Source organism: Chamaea fasciata, unplaced genomic scaffold (assembly GCF_029207755.1).
Source record: "Chamaea fasciata isolate MVZ Bird 193981 ecotype frontalis unplaced genomic scaffold, bChaFas1.0.hap1 SCAF_2, whole genome shotgun sequence".
NCBI classification, from domain to species: Eukaryota; Metazoa; Chordata; class Aves; order Passeriformes; family Sylviidae; genus Chamaea; species Chamaea fasciata.
In genome coordinates, this window is record NW_027094087.1 from 25,532,281 (window position 1) to 25,554,081 (window position 21,801).

General features: G+C 47.5%; 1 protein-coding gene across 3 annotated transcripts in view; it reads right to left on the minus strand.

Moving 5' to 3' along the window:
• FSTL1 (follistatin like 1) overlaps positions 1 to 21,801 on the minus strand; it is a 52,302-nt gene that overhangs the window by 16,102 nt on the left and 14,399 nt on the right. Inside the window, exon 1 of one of the 3 annotated variants that reach the window (XM_066175308.1) lies at positions 16,579 to 16,658. The exons of the other annotated variants lie outside the window; for them this stretch is intronic. Coding sequence (XP_066031405.1) covers positions 16,579 to 16,626 — 48 coding nt within the window. The 5' untranslated portion in view covers positions 16,627 to 16,658. Of the gene's footprint in view, positions 1 to 16,578; positions 16,659 to 21,801 lie in introns of those variants that run through there. 3 annotated transcript variants of the gene reach the window in all.

Genomic DNA, 21,801 nt, shown 5'->3' on the forward strand with positions numbered 1-21,801 from the left:
CAGTCTTAGCTGAGAAAGGTACCCCATGTCCCAGGCCTGTTCTCCCCATGAAGACAGCCTTCTCCCTCTGCCTTTTCATTTCCTTGCACATTTTGTTTCTGAGCTACATCCACCTCTCTCTAGTCACCTTCCAGCGGAGGGCTGGGGTAAATGAGCTGGGCGCTTCTGGGGTGGGATGGAACAATGGGAGTACTTCACTGCACAAAGCAACTTCCTGCAACTCAGGGCAGGGAAGGAAGTATAGCTCATTTTGCAAAATGCACAAAGAAAAACCCAAATTGTCCAAGGCTGGAGTCTGACTTTGGGCACTCACACATCTAAAATGCACTGTAGCTACCAAAGTGCTGATCCATTTAGGGGGTTTTGAGCAACTTGTCAATCCCTTCAAGCAGTCAAGGACAGAAAAGAACAGCTGGTCACGGCTTAGAATGGCCACCCAGCGAGGTCTGTAATCCAGGTGTCTGGCAATAGATGGCAGTACTTTGCCTCTCCCACGGACAGGCAGGACCACCAACAGCCACCTCCCATCCATGCCCACCAATGCCAAACCTGGCTTTTCATTCCTGGCTGGGACTTAAGGCACTGTTACAATGCAGCCGGCCTCAACAAGCATCTGCAGTGCCCAAGCTCATGTTGCAGGACTCCCCCCCCACGGGAACTCTCTTTGAAACCCGCTTTCCAATATGCCTATCCACAGCTCCCTCCCTGGTAGTGCTAAAACCCAGGAACCATCCCACAGCTCTTCCATTGCAACCTGGGCTGGGGATGCTGGCAGGCTGACACCACCAGAACAGCTTCTGAAGACATCCTGCCACCTGCCAGGCTAGAAGGCCACATTACTCTGATTTTTCTTATTAATCAAAGCAATACAATTTTCTGGTTTCTTCTTATTGCCTTAAGTTGCCCTAGGCTGGCAGGGGATTGGAGCTGATTGCCACATTCCAGCATGGCTTTCTCCACCTCAGGATTCAGCCAGAGGAAGAAAGGACGCAAGCTGTTCTGCCTACCTGCCCTCTCACTCTGGGAGAGGGTTTCTCAAACTCAACTGAGGCATACCGCAGGGTGGGAGCTCCTTCTAGCAGCCCTTCCCAGCAAATGTGGAAGTCTCCTGTGCACAACTGAGAGTGTAACAGGGCCAGAGGTGGATGACTGGATGAGTACAGTGGGGGTCTGCGAATGAGGCTTTATAATCTCCCCATTCTCTGGTGATCTCTCAGATGCTACCAGCCAAACTGGTTTCTTGTGACAGATACTCTGATCTTACCTTGGACCTTGTCATGTTTGCTTTTCATAAAGCTTCACCTGCTGGAGTTATGTGAGTGAGGACGGCAGCTGCCATTTTAATATTAAATAGCTCATCCTTGCACCTGCCTTGTAAAAGCTTGAAAATATGAACTGCAAATTTTAAAATTTTTATATTTTAAATTAAAAAAAAGCCTCCACAGTATTTCAACATCATTGCCCTTAAATTAATTAATATCAGGATTTGGGGTCTGGGATCACAGCTTTTACACTGCTTTGTTCCTGAGAGCTGCCACTGCCTTTTCTGTCATCCTGTGCTTGGGAAGTGTTCCTGTTCCAGTCCACAGCGCACTCAGGCAGGCGGAAGGGAAAGGGCAGAGAGTCGTTATTAATTGCTGCACGGTGGCATTTCCACTGCAAGCCTTGGCAAGACAGTTCCTCACTTCTGCCTCGAGTGAGGTGCCCAAGTTCTCTCTCGGGGCAATGCTTTTATGCACCCCTCTGCTGCCCAGAGAGCAAGTGGGAAGGTGTAAAAGCAGCCAGGATGAAGCCAGGGCAGGAGCGCCTGTGCCTTTGGAATGTCTGCCACAGCACAGGGGCATTCTGACTCTTCACCCTGCAGAGGCACAAAATTCCCAGGCATCTTCTCTGGCAAAGACAATGGAGAAAGCTGTTCCCAACAACTCAACAGCCAGAAGTTCAGGGCAGCTGGGCAGTGTCATGGATGCATAGCCCAGCTTGTCTACTGAATGGGGATGGGAATGCACAATGTTTTGGAAGGCTGGGAAGTGTAACCCCTTGGATGAAGGTTCTTGCATGTTAACAGGCAAACGCTAAGCAGAAGACCTGAGCTGACAGTGCAGAGAGTCACATGCAATGCCTCTGCCTCAGCTGTTGCCTCCTGAGGAGAAAGGAGGAAAAAGACATTTCCAAGGCACCCGCAGGCAAGAAAGCCAGAGGCAATGCCAGTGGTGAAGGATCACCATGGCAACCAGCAATGCAGGGCCTCAAGGTGGAGAGCTAAAATTAGGAAATTAGGCAGTGGAAAGGGCTGTTTCTCATCTCTGGCAGCATCTGGTGCCGAGGAGTTAGACCCCCAACCCAGAGTAAGCACAGATGTCCGGAGCATTTCCATCCCTGTCTGCGCCTGGATGGGCAGGACTGAGTGTGTCTCAACACACCAGCGTGGTGCCATGTGCAGGTGTGCACAGGATCCCAAGGTCCTGTGAGGTGCTGAGCCTGCTCTGCACTGGTGGGACTGCATGGAAACAACGCAGTGTCTGCAGTGAGATAAGAGCAATTGTACACATGACAGGAAAGAGGTATCGCAGCTCCTTGCCTTTGCAAGGGAACTGCCCACTGCAGCTCTCCCCTGGTTGCCTCCTCCCCTGGCCCCTGTTGAGCCACGACTGTCTCCTGTCCCTTGGTGAGAATCGGGACTTTCCCAACCAGCCTGTGAAAGTTGAAACCATGAACAATTCAGTGACAAAACACCTCTGTAAGGAAAAACAAGCTTCCACCTGCAGAGAAGAGCTGTACAAGCAGCTCCACATCCACAGTGCCCTGCTGCCCAAAGAGAACAGTAGGGATTACTGCCATTACACACATTCTGGGAAACAAGCAGGAAGATTGCCCTGCTACTACGTGGGGAGTTAATGTGCTTCACAACAACCCCTCATATTGCCTCGTTTTCTGCATATCTTTCCATACAAAATTTCCTCTTTGAGGCCTCAAAAGTCTTTTTCTCAGCAGCCCACACTGCATTGGAGAAATACTACGCACTGTCCTGCTCCTGTTGATACAAGTAACAACCTTTTCTGCTATCGGCAGTGAGGGCAGGTCTTTCCTTCATTTGGCATCACTTCCTGGAAATCCATAAAATTACTTGACCCTCACATAATGCTCTGTGCTGTTTGCTGTAAAATCAAGGCCTTGCGGTTTTGCCTTGCGTGACGTGCAAGGAAATCAAAGTGCTCTAAAGCTGGAGCACTGAAAGCTCCTATGGGAGGCAATCCCATGTATTATACAAACTTGAGTATTACTCAGATAAGGCAAAGCTAAAGGGCACCAAAATGATGTCTGGGATTGCAAGACATGCACAGATTCTCATGTCTCAGGGAAGGCAGCAGCAAAAGATGTGTACAAGTTTTCAGATATAATCAGTACAATTTGCAATGGACTCCCCTCCATGCAGTCAGACAGAAATAAGCCATGCAGCTAGGTATTTCTGCCCGTCCTCCCTACATCTTCCCATCCACATCCCTTTTGCCTGTTCCCTGCCACAACTAACATGCAAGTAGGGATGTAAGGGATCTCTGAATGTGCCAAGGTGCCACCTATATACTGCATAGCTTCCACAATTTCTAAACCAACTTAACATGCAGCCATGAAATCTAGTGCCTTGTCTAACTGTTGTCTTGGCAATGTTTGCTTCTGAGTGCAAAAAAATTTGGAAACACAAGGCAGTAGGTCAACAATGCAGAAAGCTGAGATAAGCTGTCTCCTGACTCCCAGACCTCCCTCCTCTCTAGGAACTAGGAGGGAGAAGCACTACATTGTGCTGCAACACTCAAAAAGAGAGGGCTGGGCAGCAGAGCAGCTCGGGGGGAATCAGGAAAATTTAGCTACTCCTGTACAGTGATGGCACTGAGAAAGCATTTGGCTTGTGCATTTCATCCCACTACCCAAGTGTTTCTCTAGGCAGAACATCTCTTTCGGCAGCAGTGTCCTCCTGCAGAGCTCCAGGGAGAGCAGGTCCCATGTTCACTGGAGGGCACCAAGGGGCAGCCAACTTGTCACCTCTGGTCATTTGTGCAGCTGGCTCTGGCAGCACATTTGTCCCGTTGTTCTGGTTTGCAATTAACAAGCAAAGCACTCACTGCTCCCTGCAAACCTGACCCAATTCTTGTGGCAGCTCCCTGGACCCACTAACACTCTGGTGTGATGGCGCAGAAATTTGGCAGTAGCACAAACTGAGCAGATTAGTGTGAAACAAGCAGGCACCCCTGACACTGGGTTTGCCATAAACAGGTAAGGTGACCATTACAGTTTTCCTTCCTTTGGGCTACTGCCTCAGGTTGGAAGAAAATCCACACAAGTTATCTTAAATTCTTACCTTAGGAAGTAAGGAAGGCTTGAGTTACATTTAGCAAAAAATAAGATGGAGATAAGCTCAGCAGGTGGGGATTGATTCATGCCATTCCCAGTTCAGCTCTCCAATAAAACAAGACATCATCAGGACAATCCCAGGACATCATTACTATTGGGATGGTACAATAGGCTGTGGAATAATACATACTCTACTCTGGAAGGAAACCTGCTGCCAGAGGTTGCTGTACACACTGGTGCAGGGTCATCTCTCGCACACTCCTTTTGGCCTGGTGTTATCTGGACTCAAAGTAGGCACCCTCTGGAGCTCCTCCCTCCTCTGCTGGAGGAGTTCCCCACCCATCTCTGGGGAGCACATGGTCCATGTCCTGCTGCTCATACCAGCAAAGGTATTGCCGGGCAGCTGGAAAGGCTCAAAGCCAGGCTATCCCCGAGCTAGTTAGTTAAAAAAGAAGAGATGTTTGTCAGGCAAAGTCCTGACCAGGGCTGGATTCCCCAAGGGACTGTGACCAGCTGCATTTGACCATGTTCCCAATGCTAACAATATCCTGTTTGAAGGGTGTTGGTATGAGGTCCATGCTGGATACAGAGGGGTCCAGTGCCATTTAAACTGCAGGATTCCTCCTCCCCCAAATCCTAAAGCCATCCTGCAAGCGGCAGAACTAATGAAGGCCAGTTTCCAACAGCTCTCTCTGCGTGGCCTGTCTGTCAACTCGTTACAGGGCAGCTCATGGACTCCCTCCTCAGGGGAGGTCTTCGCAGGCCCCTCTCATTAAGGCAGTCACCTAGAGTCAGGGAACCAGCTGGATCCCATTATCTCGGAGGCCTCCACCGCTTTATCAGCTGTGCCGGAAACAGGCCCATAGATTCAAGACTCGCTGGAGGCCAGAGACAGGCAGGCAGACACAGACAGCCTGCTGACATAGCTTTGCTTCCTTAGGGAACCAGGCAGTAATTCCTTTGCAGAGCGCCACAAAACACTTCTCTGGCTCAGCCTCTCCTCTTGACAGACTCAACGTCACTGTTGCTTGCAGTCCTGAGGACAGATCCTCACTCCAGCCCCCTGCCATGAATCCAGGCTCCCTGCTGTCTCCCTGCCACTGACCCTTGTGCTTCCCCTACAGTATTTTCTTTGTGTTGGAGGAGAGACCCCATCTCACTTCTGCCCCCTCAGAGCTTCCATCACTAGAGCATTTCAGCCAGCTTCAATCAAGGGCTGTGAACAGCGATCTGGACAGAGTGTCAGGAGCTACTGCACTCCCTGTGGGATGCCTGCCATGGAGGAGCACGTGCCCCAGTCCACCAATCCACACACCTAGACATCAGCCAACCCCTCTTTCCAACACTTTGCCCGTGTCTCTTTCTATTCTCAACTGACATTTAGGACTGGCTCTCTTAAAACATCACACCAAGTGCAACCCCTTAGAGGCTTTTGAATGCTTGTGAGATGAATATTTAATGGCAGCTCACTTTCACTAATGGGAGACAAGCCAGACCCTACATCTCTGCACATGCTGGGAATCAGGGCGTGTTCCCAGAAAATCTGGACGCAGAGAAAAGAAGGCAAGAGAGGAAAGGAACTGCAACTCCCAGAGCTCAGAGGAGGTTCCCTCTCTGCAAACCCGTACCTCACCCATTTGTGCAAGACCCTCCCTGACTTGCTGGCTGCTCAATCCACGATCCATGGATCAGATGTGTCCATTATATGAGCATTGAGCAGGAGAGTGTCTGAGGCTCTGACTGACCTCTGTGATAAAGGCCCATCAGGTCAGTGACCTCTACGTGAGGCCATGGAAAAACAACATGGCTTGTGAAAAGCTGCTAGTAGGAATTTGTCCATGACTGTGTCAGGCAAATGAAGATGTCTGATGCTTGTATTGCTACTAAAAAAGACTGCCTGGGCAGCATTGCCTTGCAGACATTGGCAGGATGGATACAGAGCTCTGCCTCCCCACTGACCCCTCTGGAGACATGGCCTGGACCTCTGACAGGGACAGCAGCCCTCACACGCCAGCCATGGCTTTCTCATGTCCCACAGTGAGCAGGAAGAAGTTGGTGCCTGCACAGAAAGGGAAGCAAGAATTGGGAAGGAGGGTTTTCTCCCCACAACCTAATCAAAAGCAGAAAGGCATCTGCCAAACAGCTGATGTCTCTTACAGCGTGATGCTGCTAAAACAGTTACGGAGCCAGGCACACCTCTCGGGGACTCCACTGTGCAAGGATTCTGTTTTCCCTTTTAAGCTGGAAGGAATGTCTGTGCTCTGGCCCCCACAACCTCATATTTTCCACCACAAGGCAATGACCGGTGAGGCCCCATTAGGGGAACAATGACATGAGAGTCTGGGGAAGAGGAAATCTCTCCTGCAAACAAGTCTGGAAAATGGCTGCTAGAAGGAAGGGAGCTTGCATCTGGCAGCACTCTCACTCCTGCAGCCTCACTGCTGCTCAGGAAAAAACACTCCTTATACTCACAGCTTCCAAAGTGTCATGGCCCAAAGCTGCACTGTCTCTCAGCACTACTCCCTCCACCTATCCCTACAGCACCTCTGGAAGAAGGAGCTTGATTCCCTTCTGCTCATCATGTGGTGAAATTGCCAGCTCTTCCGCAACCACTGGGATCTTTCTTGCTACTGCTGGCTCCCAGCAAGGCATGGAGGCAGCAGTTCAGAGACTGACTGATTGATGCATACCAAACCAGCTGAAGAGGCTTCAGCTGTAAGGAGGGCAGAATCAGTCCCAGAGGGGAAGAGGACATGATGCTCTGCTGAACCACGGTTCTTAAAGGGAGGAATCAAGTAAATCACTTTGTATTTGGATAGAAAAATAAGCCTCACACATAGGGAAGCATCTCAGAGCACATGAAAGATCCTAACTGAAGTTAGTCCCACAGGGCCTTAGGGATGAGATTTGTATCATCCTCTCATGTGATAAGACTGGAAAAGAAAGGCCCAAGGACATGACTTGCTCAAGAATGACCAGTAGACAGCAGCTCAGCTCCCTCTGCTCTCTGGTCTGGGGCCAGGACCACTTCACTGTGTGATACACAAGTCATACTCCTCACTGAGGCATCATTCTTCTTCCCAGATCCTGAGCTCCTAGGAATCACAATTCTCCATCCTATTTTGTTTAAAACAAAAATAAGAACAAGACCAGCATGGACTCCCGAATTCCAACAGAAGGGTGATGTTCTGTATGTGGGTAGTGCATGAGACAAGTCACAGCACTTAAGAGTGCTCAGAGGAAGCCCATGACAACAGGAGGATGAAGGAGGAGGATTCACCCTCAGGGCCTCCACATCACAGAAGAGCTGTGCACCACAAACTATTGCTAGCAATTAAACATAGATGCCATCACCTCTCTCTCTCTAAGCACACCCAGGCTCAGCTGTGAAAGGGAGGTTTCCCTGTCAGAAGGCATTTCACCAAAGGGTTCCTTCCTTCATCTGCCCTGTTCTGAGGTGCCCTCACACAGCTGCCTGCCCCCACACCCATTACCCAATCTGAGGCAGTTTGTGCCATATACAACCTCAAATGTTCCCTTTTCAGCCCCTAAATCTGTGTTGACCCACAGCTCTTTCTGTCTCATGGCAGTCCCTCTTTTTTCATCCTTCATTCCCCTAATTTCCCACACTCTGAAGTCCTGCAGATTTTACTGGTCCTACCAATAAGTTTTGTTGCCTCTTTTTTCTGACCAGGGATGATTTATTTCTGAATGGAATCCAAATCTGGCACATTTCTCTGCCATCACCTGGCTCCAACAGAGAGAAGGAAAGAGTGAGCTAAGCAGTGGGAGGCAAGTTAGGATTTACAACCCTATGGCATATCCACATCCCTTCCAGTAACTGGATGCACAGGAGGAATGCAGATTGCAGGAAATGCTGAGGTTTACCGGCAGCCTCCAGCTTCTTGTGCAAGAGTCCTCAGTGGTTTTGTTCCCCTCACTGGGATAGGAATTCAACTGCAATGGATTTTATGATCCCTCTTCCCAGTTCTGTCCCTTAGTCCTTCTTTACTCACCTTCTACCACAGCACATTGCAAAAAAACCAATAGAAATCACTATGTGATTGGGGGGAAACACTGAGTCAGCCTCAGTGTGGGAGAGTGAGAACAGAGCTGGACATACGCCAGTTCTGCACTTCCCATTTTCTAGCCTTGCTGAAGGATTTGCTCAGCTCCTTGTTAATGCAGAGCAGCTTCGGGTCTGCTCCACCCAATGGCTCTGCTGGAGGCAGCTCTGGAAGAGTGAATCCCCACAGGACAGTGCTCTGTCACAGACATTTCCCTCCTTTGAAGCTTCTCTACTTCATGCAGTCATGAAATCCCCTTTACACAGTGAGAACAGTGAGGAAGGCTCAGAAAACCCCTCATTATTAGACATTATTTTGTGTAGACAACTTTTCTTGGTCTGTGGTATTGAGGGAGCGTACATCCCCTTCCTGAAATCATATAGCTGAGAATGGTTATCAGACTAACAGGAACACCTGAAAATAGAAGTGAAGGCAAATTTGCAAGAGAGGAAAGGTTTGAGTAGGCTGCAGAAGTAACCTGGAGTCTGCTCATCAGTGATACATCTGCCAAAAAGGCACGGCTCCATCCAACGTTAAACTGTGTCCCTGTAGCCAGAGGGAGCTGAAGGCAAGTCTGCCAAAGCTCTATCATACTGCAAAATGCAAACTAGGATTGCAGGAGATGACCTGACAACTGACAGGTGTGTGCACCTACTGATTAGTATTGGAAAGAGGAGAGAAAAAACTCCACTGCAAAAGCTAAGTGAAAATCCTTGCTGCAGCTGGGACGTTGGGAAGGCTGCAGAGGTACACAGGGAGAGACATGCATGTGTTCACTGCTCTCAGAAACATCACATCAGCAACAAGCAAATCCTATTAAACTGCAAGGGCAGGCACCCCAGAGCCCCACACTGAGATCAGGGAGTAGCAATGTTGTTCCGTGTGGGACCCAGCACAAAGGGAACTGTGACCCAAGATACGACCAGCACATTCTTTTCAACTCCTGCTGTCCTTATTATCCTTCAGAAAGCCTCCAGCCAAGTCACCAGCACTGGAAACCATCCCCATGAAGTGCTAACACCTTTTGATGCCTATCCTCAAGAGACTTCCCTCTGTGGCAGGGAAAGATCTGTAAGTCCCTCTGACTTGCACTTAACGACTGACCTCTCCACTGAGACAGCCAGGAGGAAGCTCTGATAAGGAAAGAAGGCCAGGAGAAAACTGTCAGCATCACTATGAAATAGGCCATAAAATACAGTCACTATGAAAACTGTCACAGTTGGAAGGACAGAAAAACACTCCTAAAAGGTTTCCAGCCTTCCCATGGATGGCCCAAGGATGGGTGCCTCTCCAGGCTACCAGCACCACAGCCAACAGTGGCCCCTTTGCCTCTGCAGCTTCTGCTGGACCTGATGTCACATGAGAAGATTGGTCAAACACAGAGGCTTTTTCTTAGACAAGCTGCTTGTGCTTACACTGGTGTGTCCTCGTGGGTCCCCCACCTCGCTTCTGATTTAATGCAGCCTAAACAGCAGGGGAACAAGAGATAACTATGTTGTGTGGACTGTCAGTGAGGAAGCTGGACAGTATTTCCCCCAGTGCCCCCTGACCTGCTAACTTATGATGTGTTGCTTGGAAGATACACCTGTCACAACCACAATGGCCCTCCCAGCAGTGGAGCAGTATATAAAACAAAGAGGGAAATGAAGCAAATAACCTCTGCTGTGCTCATTAGAAATGGCACACCCTGTACCCACACATATAGTCTCAGTCACCACCACTTCTCCCAGAGCAGAACTTTCCTTATGTCCCCACAGCTGACAGCACAGACTTGCCAGCATTTGCAGCCCAAAGGCAATACTCTGATTAAGAAACAAGAGAAGTGACCATTGATTTCCTATAACTCCTAAATAAGACTGGGTAACATTTTTCAGACAGAGATCTAATTCACTAGAAAATGCTATTTGAGGTAGACCAAAACTATTTGGAAATTTGTGCCTAGTTCAGGGAACAGCTTTGATTCCAAAATGATTTCTAAGATGAAGTGAACTGTTTCCCCTTTCTTATTTTTAAATATATTTCATGAGGTTATGTATGTAAGCTTAAAGGTCAAAGAAAGCAAAATAAAAACATGTTTTGGTAAGCTTAGCAACTTACTTTGCCCAGTTATTTTTTTTCTGTTGGAAATAAAACATGAAATTCAATTGACCTAAAATGCAGTTTTTGGGCTGACTCTCTGGTTCAGCTAGGAAATTTAAAAAAACAAAACCATTAAGTTATTCCAATGGCTTTATTCCTATGACATTGTTATTTGGTGTCTAAAGCAACCTATTCTTCTAATTCTTTCATCTCCTTCCATCTGGCTCTTTGTGACTGTGTCTGGAAATAAAGAACTGTTGCAGACATCTCTCTCCCCCTCTCTCTGCAACCATGGAATTTTTTCCTGTCTAGTTGGGAAGACTTTGGATACTGACTCCCATGGCTTGACTTTCAAAAACAAACAAACAGAAAAATCAAGCCACATCTCCGTTTGGTGGTTATGAGAACCCAGAGAGATGCTGCTTCAGGGAAGGCATCCCTTCCTCTGAGTCATTCCAGAAAATCAGTGATTTAATGAGGCAGCTCCCTCTGAACTGTACCAAGGCTGAAAACACCGTTCCTGCTCTGCTCTGGTCCCTTTCAAACACTTGGTCCTGTTTCATTGCTTCCCGTCCTTCAGACCCTCGTGCCTGCCTCCGGAGACACACAATGAGTGCTGCAGCTGCCAGCAGAGCAGATCGTGGTCCTGCCGGCACCACCCAAAGCCGGCTGGGCAGGCTAATGGGCATGGGGAGGTTTGCATGCAGGAACTTAAATGGGAGGCTGATAGGTGCACTACAGAGATAAGCAGGCTTGCCTGGAGAAGCAGAGACAACACAGCACTATCTCCAGCTGGAGAGCAGGTGCCTGGGTCTTCCCAGCTCTCCTCCCCTGATGGGTAATTTCAAGAGACGCTGCCATCACACACTCTACACACACCCAGAAGTGGCTCAACTTGCAGAGACAAAAAGGACCCGAGTACATCACTGCAGCCACTTAAACACAGGGCTTTTGAACTCCACTAGCCTATCTGGTCCCAAACCAGAAAGGGCAAGCAACCAGTGCCAGCCACATCTGATGAGAACAATCTTGTGTCTCTTGACTGCTTGCCCATCTCACTTTTCTCCCCACTCTGGAGACAGTGATGAGGCATCAAGGACTTGCTACAAGCTTCAGTAATGCCCTGGGCTAGAAGGAGAGCCCTGCTGATCCTGAGGCTCTCCACGCCTGCTGCACCCTGCGTTTCTAGAAGAGGGATCACTGCTTGAACCACCTCCAGCAGCATGAACTATTCTCTAATACTTCCTGAGCCCTTCCCAGGACGTTTTGCTTTCTGCCCTGTGGCCTGGCTGGGCCGCATTTCAGAGATGAAAGGCTGTGAGTGCACACAGATGCCGGCATCCTTACGCATTCCTGGCTCGAAAGCTTTCCTCGAAGCAGCTGCAGCTGCACTACCAGGGAGGAGCAGCTGCCTCCAAGCCCAGAGAGAGGGCTGCAACCCCAGCTTGCCAGGTATGCTGCAAGATCCCAGCACAAACGCCTCTGGCTTTGGGACCAGCTGTGACCCCCTCAGGCCCCCAGCTAGCCCAGCAGAAACCATGGCAGCTTTCTTGCTTTCCCTGAGAGATACAACTGCCTTAAGGAGACGTGGTGCAAAGTGTAGAGGCCACGATGCTATCAGCACGCAAACTTGCTCAATAAAAACATGTGTTTCTCATCTGTTGTGTCCTCATGGCTCCCAAAGCTTGTCACAGTAAAAGCACGTGAAGCACCACTGCCCACAGCTGGGAAACGTGTGCTATAGGGAGGGAACCCAAAGAGCACTTGAGGTCTTGGGCAGAAAATTCAGGATTTGTGCAACACCAAAGCAGTCAGTGGCACAGGCACTTTGGGTGGCTGCAATACACACATCTGCATGCATCCATCTCCCCTGCCCAGCCCTAGCACAAGCCAAACCAAATTCCCAACCCCAAACACTGAAGGGAAGCTTTTTCATAGTCTCAGCGTGCAGCTCAGCCCCATCACAATGTTACAGGGAGACTCTGCCAGCAGCCTGGCAGGATTTCAGCCCAACATACTGTCCCCACAGTGGTTCCCAATTAAATTCAGCATTGGTACAGGAACTCAGCCTTGACCCTCCACAACCAGCAAGAAAAGGTGTCTCCCTGAATGATGGCCCTCCTCTGTACCCCTCCAAATCCAGCCCTTCGCTCTGACAGGATGAAGCCACCACAGCTCAGGAGATCGCGAGGCAACTCTCAAGGATCACACAAGGCTGTGCCACCAGCTGCTGGCAGAGATAAGCTCGGAGCCTGGGTGGAAGCTGCAGCCCTCTCTCTCTCACATAACCAAGACAGGGAATTATAAACACAACCCTGTCGAAAAAAAACCCAAAACAACACAAACCCACCAGAATCTGTGGAAGAGTAATCACTAAACCAGCTGGATCCAATGCCTTGGGGGAGATCTTGATGCCCTCATGCTTTGTGCATGCAAGCCAGAGGCACACCAAGAGACCTGAGGCAGAGACCTCTCAGAAAATCCATTGTGTTCCCTTAGCTGGCCACTCAGCACATTCCTTTGTGCAAGGGAGTCCCTGTCACAGGGGCTGGCCTGTCCCTGTTGTGAATGCTCTGAAAAGCAATGTCCTTGCAGTTGCTGTGTATCATATAGTTTTCCATCTAGTTTGAGGCAAGTGCTCTCCCCTATTTCCCTCCCCGTCATGTCTCAGAGGTGGGCTGAATAAATTGCATGTGCTTTTTCCGTGAGTGTATAAACTGCACCACTCTCATATGCAGACAAGAGAGATGATAGTCAGAGCAAAGAAGTGGCTCTTTTTGTGTGTCCTCTTTACACAGGTCCTTTCTCCTAATACTTCCCTAAGACAATTATTTTTTTCATACCACACAGACAGTCAAATGGCCCCGTTCCCACACCACCTTACTGAAATCACAAGGCAAGAAAAAGTGGCTTTGTGCCACCCAACTGATCACTAAAACACCCCATGGCTGCTGTAGGAGCTGTGGCTGGCACAGCTTTGTCCCTGCATGCCAGTGCTGCTGAACCTCTGGCGCCCTGGCACTGTTCTTTCCACCCTCAGCCTTACCCTGGACAAGGGAACCTCAGGCAGAAACAGCAAAAGTACCATTCCAGAGGAGAAATGTGTTGTTTTCTTCACACCACCATTGCAGCGTGGGGTTTTCAGCAAGGATGCTCCTGGTAATAAACTCAATCACCTGGAGTGTGTCTCTGCTACACAACCCTTTCTGCTGTCCACAGGCTGTTTAATTGCTCTCTCGAGTGCCAGACCTTCTGTTCATTAGCACTGAACTTTCTCCAGTTGCCAGCAGCTCTCATTGCTCTCTGTTGTCAAACTGCAGGCTGCTTCCTGTCCTGTGTCCTCCCCTCTCATGATTGATTTTTACTCCTGCAACTTTGTCCTTGTGGAAATTTCATTTCCTCAAGGTGTTTGGGCAGTCACAGTCTTTGATACCTTTCTGGTGCTTTGGAGTAAGATGAACTTCAGCTCCCCACTCCCTGCCAGTCCAAATTACTTTCATTGCCCACTTTCCCAGCACACCCTCCAGCATTACTCTCTATCACCAACTCTTGCCTCCAATGGGATCACACAGCTGGGAAGTACACCGGGCTGGGAGGCTCCCTGTGAGTCACCAAATCCATCTCCATGTTACCGGTGCTCCCTCTTTGTGCAACTCCATTTACATGATACTGATTAAAGGCTGTTATTTTTGGCTGTCTCACACCCACAGAAAGCCTGGTCTCAAAATTGTCTTACAGTTATAACCCTTCCCCTAATGTCAAGGCTGACTGTATTCATGGCTGATTCATACATATTTATTCACACTGGCATAGGAATAAATTCTATGCTTTAGCTATTCCAAGCATATGACTTCTATACTTTAACTCACACAACATATTTCCCTCCCTGGCATTTCCTTCCCTTGTCTTGCTCAGCATAAGGGAAGAAAAGAGAAAGCAAAAACAGATGTCTGACTTAATAAATAATGCTCTTTTATAAAAGTGATCTCTGTTTTGATTGTTATCAACAATACTTTTAAAGAAGCATGAGATCCAAAAATCTTCTATTGCATTGAAATCTGGGGAATAGGCCAAATCAGAGGTGAAAATATGCAGTTTAACACCATTTTATGGCCAGAAGAGGGCAAAGAAAGGTTACAAAACTAAATTTTATATTTTCATTAAGTGCAAGTTTAGTGAAGGTTCTAATCAGGACAGTAAGCCATGATCATCAAATTCCTGTTCCTTCCAGGGAAAAAGAATCCTCTGTGTAAGATGTGACATGCAAGATTAGGGCTGGAGACAAAGTAGAATTGATTTACTCATGGTTACAATAGTCTAGGAACAAACAGAACAACATGAAGCAGCTCTAGTTTTGCTTCAGAGAGGGAACAGCCACCTCCAGAACAAAATCCCCTACTGTTTTGGAGCTGATATCCATTATTGGCCATGCTGTTACCTCAATGGGCAGCTGAGAGACAAAAGACAGCATTTCCCCCACACTGTGAACCTTCTCCTATAAACCAGGGCTATATTTCAAATGATTTGTAGTTGCCTCTAAGCCTGCAATTAAAAGTGCCATGCTACAGGCAACAATTGCCAGGGACGCCTGGGATCTCTGCAGGTATCTAAGTGCCTATGCACCACAAAGAGAGCATGCAGAGATTCCAAGAACAATTCCTGGGACCTAGGGAGGAGGAGGAGGGTAGAGATGCTGCCACAGACCAGCTCATATCTGGTCTCCCATTTTTTCCCCCTAGCTTTAATTCCCATGGAAAGAAACAATTTTTTTTTTTTTTTGTGCAGGCTTTTGCAAAATCTCTTCAGCGGGACCACACGGTCATCCTCCTTGTTCCTCGAACAGCCCTTGTGATCCTGCTTCCCAGAAGACTGGTTAAGCACAGATGGATTCAGACTCCCTTGCCAGCCCTTTGCCTCCCACAGTCTGGGCAGGCATCCCACTCTTCTCCCCAGCACAGGGACCTGACCCTGAGGAACTGGAGACCTCCAGCAAATTCTCTGCTGGCATCTCCAACAGAAGGCAGCAGACCACACAGACTTAGTTGTCCTCTCTTCGATGAAGAATGCTGCCTTCTGGGCAAATTTGAGGATTGTTTTGGGAATGCAGCAGGGATGCAGAGGATAGAGAAAAAGGGAGGGAGGAAAGCTGCATTGTTGTCTCTCCATTCTTGGCTGCTCTTTGGGTAAATAATGGACTTCTGTATCCAGGGCTGCTAATCAGCTCTAAATGCCCTCAAAGAAAGCAAACAACAGCACAATAGGAAAGTCCAGAAATAAATCCATTTCATTATAAATTCATTTTGTTTTCATTCCATTTTTCTTGCTAGCAAGAAATTTAGGTTAAGCTAAGCACTTTCTTTTCCCAGCAATCTCTGCTGGCTGTTGGCTAATGCAACAGAAAATTAGGCTTTTGACAGTATAATGGCTTTGTTATGAAAAAAATGCAATTATATTATTTCCCAAGACAAATTCTGCAGCATTAAATGTCTGAACAATACAGCATTGTCCTTGAAGCTGTTGGTGAAGGAATTTTACATGAAGAAATAGTGGGACGAGCAGCCTTCATGGGAGATTCATTTTCCTGTATAGCTCTCCATTGCTCAGAAATACAGACAAGATTTCATAGCAGGGACACAACCCATATGTGAGATAACTGTGTTACACAAGGTTTTGCCTCCGTGCTACTTGCAGCTGTGTCACCAGAACTGAAGACTCCTCCACGGCACACCATAAGCTGTGTCAATTCATCAGCATTGGCTCATCTCCATGCTGGTGTTTCTCACAAACTCATTAGCAATAGCTGAGGCTGATAATCCAGGAGGAAGGAGGAAGAGTCTAGAACACTAAATGGACTGAATTTGTAACAGATATCACAGATATTTCAGTAATCCTCCATGTCTAGGCTAATCCCAGCAGAGCTGCTTGAAGTTCAGCTGTGAACAGGACTACCCCGAGGCAGCAGGAGAAGCCACCGAGGGCTGATGGACCTCAATCCACTCCTCAACACCACAAAGGGAAAAACTGAGGAACTGTATGGTTTTGGGATGGGCACAGAGCACCAAAGCTCAGAGGCTGTGCTTACCTTGGGAAATTCAGGAGAGCCAGGCACTAGCAGGAAAATCCCAGGCATCCAAGCTCAGAGGATAGGGCCAGTGGTGTGGTCTGCAAGTTCTCAGACATGGTTTAGGGGTTAGCACAGAGCCCCAGTAAACAAGAAGTAATTCACATACAGCATCTCTAAGAACTAAGACAGTCTAACAGCAGCATAGATGTTGGGCATTTGGTGTCCCTTGGCCCCACAGTTGGCAAACAATCCCGTGCATGTTTAATTTAATAATGCAGATATTGCCAAAGCCATGGCAGAATCTCAGCCACAGCCTGTAAGGAGTCAAGTATCATGATGGGAAATGCAGTAAAGGCTAAGGTAAAGTCATAGTTTTCCACACATCTGGTATTTGCAAGACATCCTTGTGACTGGAAAATACAAAGACATGCCAAGCTGTGTATTTGAAACAGCAGCTCTGATCCCCCTCCAGCTTCTCTTGGGTTTGTACTTCACGGCCTGACCTCCTCTAAAGGTCCTCTGAGGAATGGAGAGCAGCTGAGCCAGCAGATTCACAAAATTCAAGGTGTCACCCACTGTTATGGGTGTAACTGTTATTGGGTGTAACACCCCAATGCTTAAAAGCAGCCTGACACTTTCTCCTATGAAAACATCTTTTCCACTGCTGAGAACTTTGCCAGCACTGAACTGCTCAGGTTGAAATATTTCCACGTCAGAAGTTTGCCTCAGGGTGACTTTTCTTAAGCTGTCAACAGAAAAAGGTCAATGGTTTCTAAGAACAAGATTAAGTTGTTTTGTTCATGTTCGAGGAATTGTTAAAGTTGTGCTCAGAACACAGAGCAGACCTCAGCACCTCTGCAAGAGCCTGAATTTGGTGGGAGAGTCACCCTGGTGCCTCTTGCTTGTGGGGAGATGGTCACATCTCTCAAGGACTATAGCAATTTAGTGTGTGTTTGTGGAAATCACCAATTTACATACAGTGACCATTCTAGCACTTGTTTACTTCCGAAACTTCAGTCGCTGCTGAGAACAATCTTTCCCCTCACAGCTCACAGATCCAAATTACGTTGCTCAAACACCAGCTAAACAGGAATGCCAAACGAGCTCTCTTCTGGGATTGCAGGCGTTCACAGGCATCTGCTGCTTGGGGTTCAGCATGGAGAGATGAAATGAAAGGCAGGAGGGCTCCATCTCCCTTTCAGGTCGTCCGTCATTACAGCCAGCAAGGCTGAGGCCAGAAGAAGACAGGTCAAACAGTACAAGGGTGAAGAACTGAATCAGCAGATGGTTTTGATAGAAGAGGCAGGGTCAGGACATGACTGAGAGCACAGAGAAGAGCCAGGGCAGGTAGGATATGACCATCCTCTGGAGCTGGAGTCCCCTTGGGACCTGGATTGTGTGGCAGCAGATCCCAGTGTGTGTTTTATGTTCCCTCATCAAGCAAACACACAGTGGGATGAAGCTCAGGGCCTGAATGAGTACAGTCTGAATTCTCAGGTACTACAAACCCTTTGCCTGTGAAGGTGGCTGAGCTACTGCTGCTCCACTCATGAAAATTCCCTCTTAGTTACTGGGTAAGCAAGCACTGCGGAGCCAAGCACATAGGCAGCTCACACCTTCATGTCTGACCTTCACCTTTTCTTATTTATATTTTCTCAAAAGAGAAGCATAGCCCTGTGCTCTTAACAGTACAGAGTCAGTAGTTGCCACCACATCACTAGACAGAGGATGAAAACCACCTGGATGTGATTGACTTCATTTGCTTGTCTTTGGTTAAAGCAAGAAAGATGTAGTAACAGCCTACCTTACAGAGGTTTGACAGCTGCTCAAGTAATTAAGCAGCAAATCAAGCAGCAAAAGGTCTGGTTACTAGTGATAGCACCTGAGGGAATGGCATGAAAATGTGTCAGGGAAGGTTAGATATTTGGAAAAGGTTCTTCACCCAGAAGGGTAGCTGGGGACTGAAACAGGCTCCCCAGGGAAGCAGTCACAGCACCATGCCTGACAGAGTTCAAGAAGTGTTTGGACAACACTCTCAGGCACATGGCGTGACTCTTGGGGTGTCCTGTGCAGGGCCAGGAGCTGGAGCCCATGATCCTTGTGGCTTCCTTCCAGCTCAGAGTATTCTATGATTTTAAATGCTCGAATGGGCTGAGATAGATGATGCAGCAGACAGCAAAATAAAATTACAGATGCTCTGTACCACAGAAGAAAAAACATTGAGGAATAACAAACCAACTGCAGCCAGAGCTCAGCGCTAGAGGTCCCAAGTGTCTTCCTCCCCAATACCAGAACAGCACTTACCTACAAGAAATCACTCCTATAAGGGCCAGAGTCCTTCTGGGGAGCCAGGTCTTGCCAACACAAGGCACCACCTTCACGTGCCATATGCCCTGATCACACCAACAGCAGCCACACAAGCAGCACATATCTCCCCCACAAAAAAATAATTTTTCACAGCAGCTGGAGCTGCACCTCAGCAGATTTACACCTTGAAGCTCAGGAACATGGAATATGGGGCGTGTTCAAGGCAAAATAAAGGTGGTAGAAAACGATACGTGTCAAGGCGATGGCCCCTACAGATGTGAAGGGTACCTGCACTGCAGAAATCCCTCCCTGAGCAATGAAGGTGATTGTGCCAGACTCTGGGAAATGCCCCAGAAACCCAGAAGTTTATAGTGGCAGCAGAAGCCAAGATCTCTACACAGGCAACAGATCTCCAATTACCAAAGCCAGGTCAGTTGGCTTAGCGACAGGTTATGTCCATGGGGTTTTTTTGCTTGATCATTTAATGGTAACATTTTTTATGTGTCTCTGTTTTCCCATACAACAGCAAGAAGCCAGACATTGTGGATTTTTGGTAGCCTCCCTAATCAGAGGGAACGTCTGTGAAACAACTTGCAAACACAACCCTACCCATATTTTTGACCACTGGGGCTCCCAACTGCTACTCCTTGAATCAGAGGTGACACCACTGATGATCTGAGCTTGGCTTTCCATCCTCCTGGGAACCATACTACAGAAGACTGACATTCCCCTTTTTACCTTTTGTATCCAGCCCTGCATGCCTCCCTTTAGCCTCCTCCCTCAAAGAGAAAATCATCTGATCTGCTTTAGTTCTTCTACCAGGGGAGAACATTCCTCCAAACAGCCTGACATTCACAGATGTTGGAAATGCTTAGCGATACAGAAAGGAAACAAAAGCCTTCAGCCTCACTGGAATCCCAGCCCACAGCACCAGCCTAACACTGCCTGAAAATATCCCTTTGGATCTGAAAAGCTCAGCTCCACAAAGCGAGGGCAGTGGCCGTGCTCTTGTTTTGCAACAATGCAGAAATGGCCGAGTTCATGTCTCTCCACAAGCCCCCTTGTTTGCGGAACTGTGTAGATGCCAGAGAGACATGTGTGGCAGGCTGAAACTTGGTGGTTTTCATGCTTTATGTCAAAATCAAATCAAAGGCAGGGGAGTGCACTTAGTTTGGACATATTTTAAGTTAAACAAGCATAAAATATTTGGCAAACTTCCCTTGCTTAAATGCAGTATAAACAATTTTGGTATTCCACAGAAAATTTCCCATTTAATGAATGCAGTGAGTAACTAAAGAGAAGGTCACACTATTCTTGCAGTCTTCATTAAGCAGGGGATAGGCCCACCTTCAGCCCCAGTTGTAGCCAAGTCCATGTATGACATTAGGTGGCTCATTTGCAGCCAGGGCTGCACTGGGAGGTGAGAGGAAATATCCCTGTGGGATGGTAGGTTCTCCTGCAGAACCCAAATGAAGACAAGTCAATTTTTGCCATTACTTTCTGAGGGGAAAAAATAAACTCTGATAGACACAAACCAGAGGCAGACTAAAGGTTTCAGAAGGCAGCCTCTGGAAAATCCAACTGCAGCAGTTTTAGACATTAGCTTGCACAGCTGTCTGCCAGCCTTGGCTGTCCACCTTGTTGGCCAGCCAGAATTTATTGCTTCTCTAATAAAGTCAGCAGAAAGAAATACATGCTTGTGCCTCAGCCACTACAGTTTGCAGCCCAGTGTATTAGACTGCATTGCTGATGATTGGTGAGATCCCAGACTGTATTGAAGGAGGGAAAGAACAGATAAGAACAGAACAAAACATCTTCCTTGCCATGAAAGGCTTAGAAGAGACTTGAAAGAAAAGAGGCAAATAAAGGGGCTAAGAACTAATGTAAGATGTTTATTCTACAGAAATTGAAGCAGCATTCTTTGCTGTTGGAAAAGCTGGTTTGGCAATCTACTGCTCCCCATGGGGGCAGGGAGCTGTAGGTGCAAAAGATAAAGCCAGGTCTGCCAGAATTATCAGCACTGCTCATGCTCCCACTAGCTCAGAGCCCACTGTAAAAGTAGGAGCATCCTCCACTGTCTAACTGGTTATAAGGAAGCCCTCCTGACTCTAATACTTGCACTACTGACACCACCCTCCCCTTCCAGGGCTCCACTCCAGGAATGACATCACCTGAATGCATAAGCAGTCTATTTTTACAATTCCTACTGCAACCAAGAACCTCTGCTCCTATGCAGAGCAGATTTCAGACATAAAATGCAATGTGTTGAAAGAAATTAAGATAGGAAATTTAGAAGGGACAATAGGTTTTCTTTTTTCACAAACATTTATGAAAACCCAGGAAATTCACACACCCAAAGCATTTATTAAAATATGTCCCTAGAGCCAGCTTTGACTTAAGCATGCCAGGAAATCACTGGTAGCCTTTGAATACTGAGAAAAAAAATCCTTAAAAGTACATATCGTTGTGTATTGTAGAGGTAAATCTCATGTACTGGATGTCCCACTTGCTTTGTTAAACAAAGCTACACTACCTGTACTAATGTGCAGGCTGTAGGAAATCTATTAAGATAACATGGTCGGTTCCACCCAAAACAATTTTAGAAATAGCAGTGTGATACTGTAGCAATGTATTGAGTCACAATTAACCAATATAAGGTGCTGCAGGCCATCTAGAAGTTTTGCAATTACTGAAAGTCTAATACTGTGCAATGAAAGGTTCAAGGAGTCAACACAGAACTTTTGGCGTTCTTGGTTTGTTTTGCAAAGAAAGCTAATCTTACTTTTTAGCTCCCAAGTAACTTCAGTTAGCTCAGTTTGAAATAACCTAAAAACAAGCAAAGAAACAAAGCCAAAAATACCCACTCAAAAACCCCCACTACCCCAAGAAGCCTCAAAAGTTCCTTACAGAAGGTCTAACAGCACTTCTAGAATA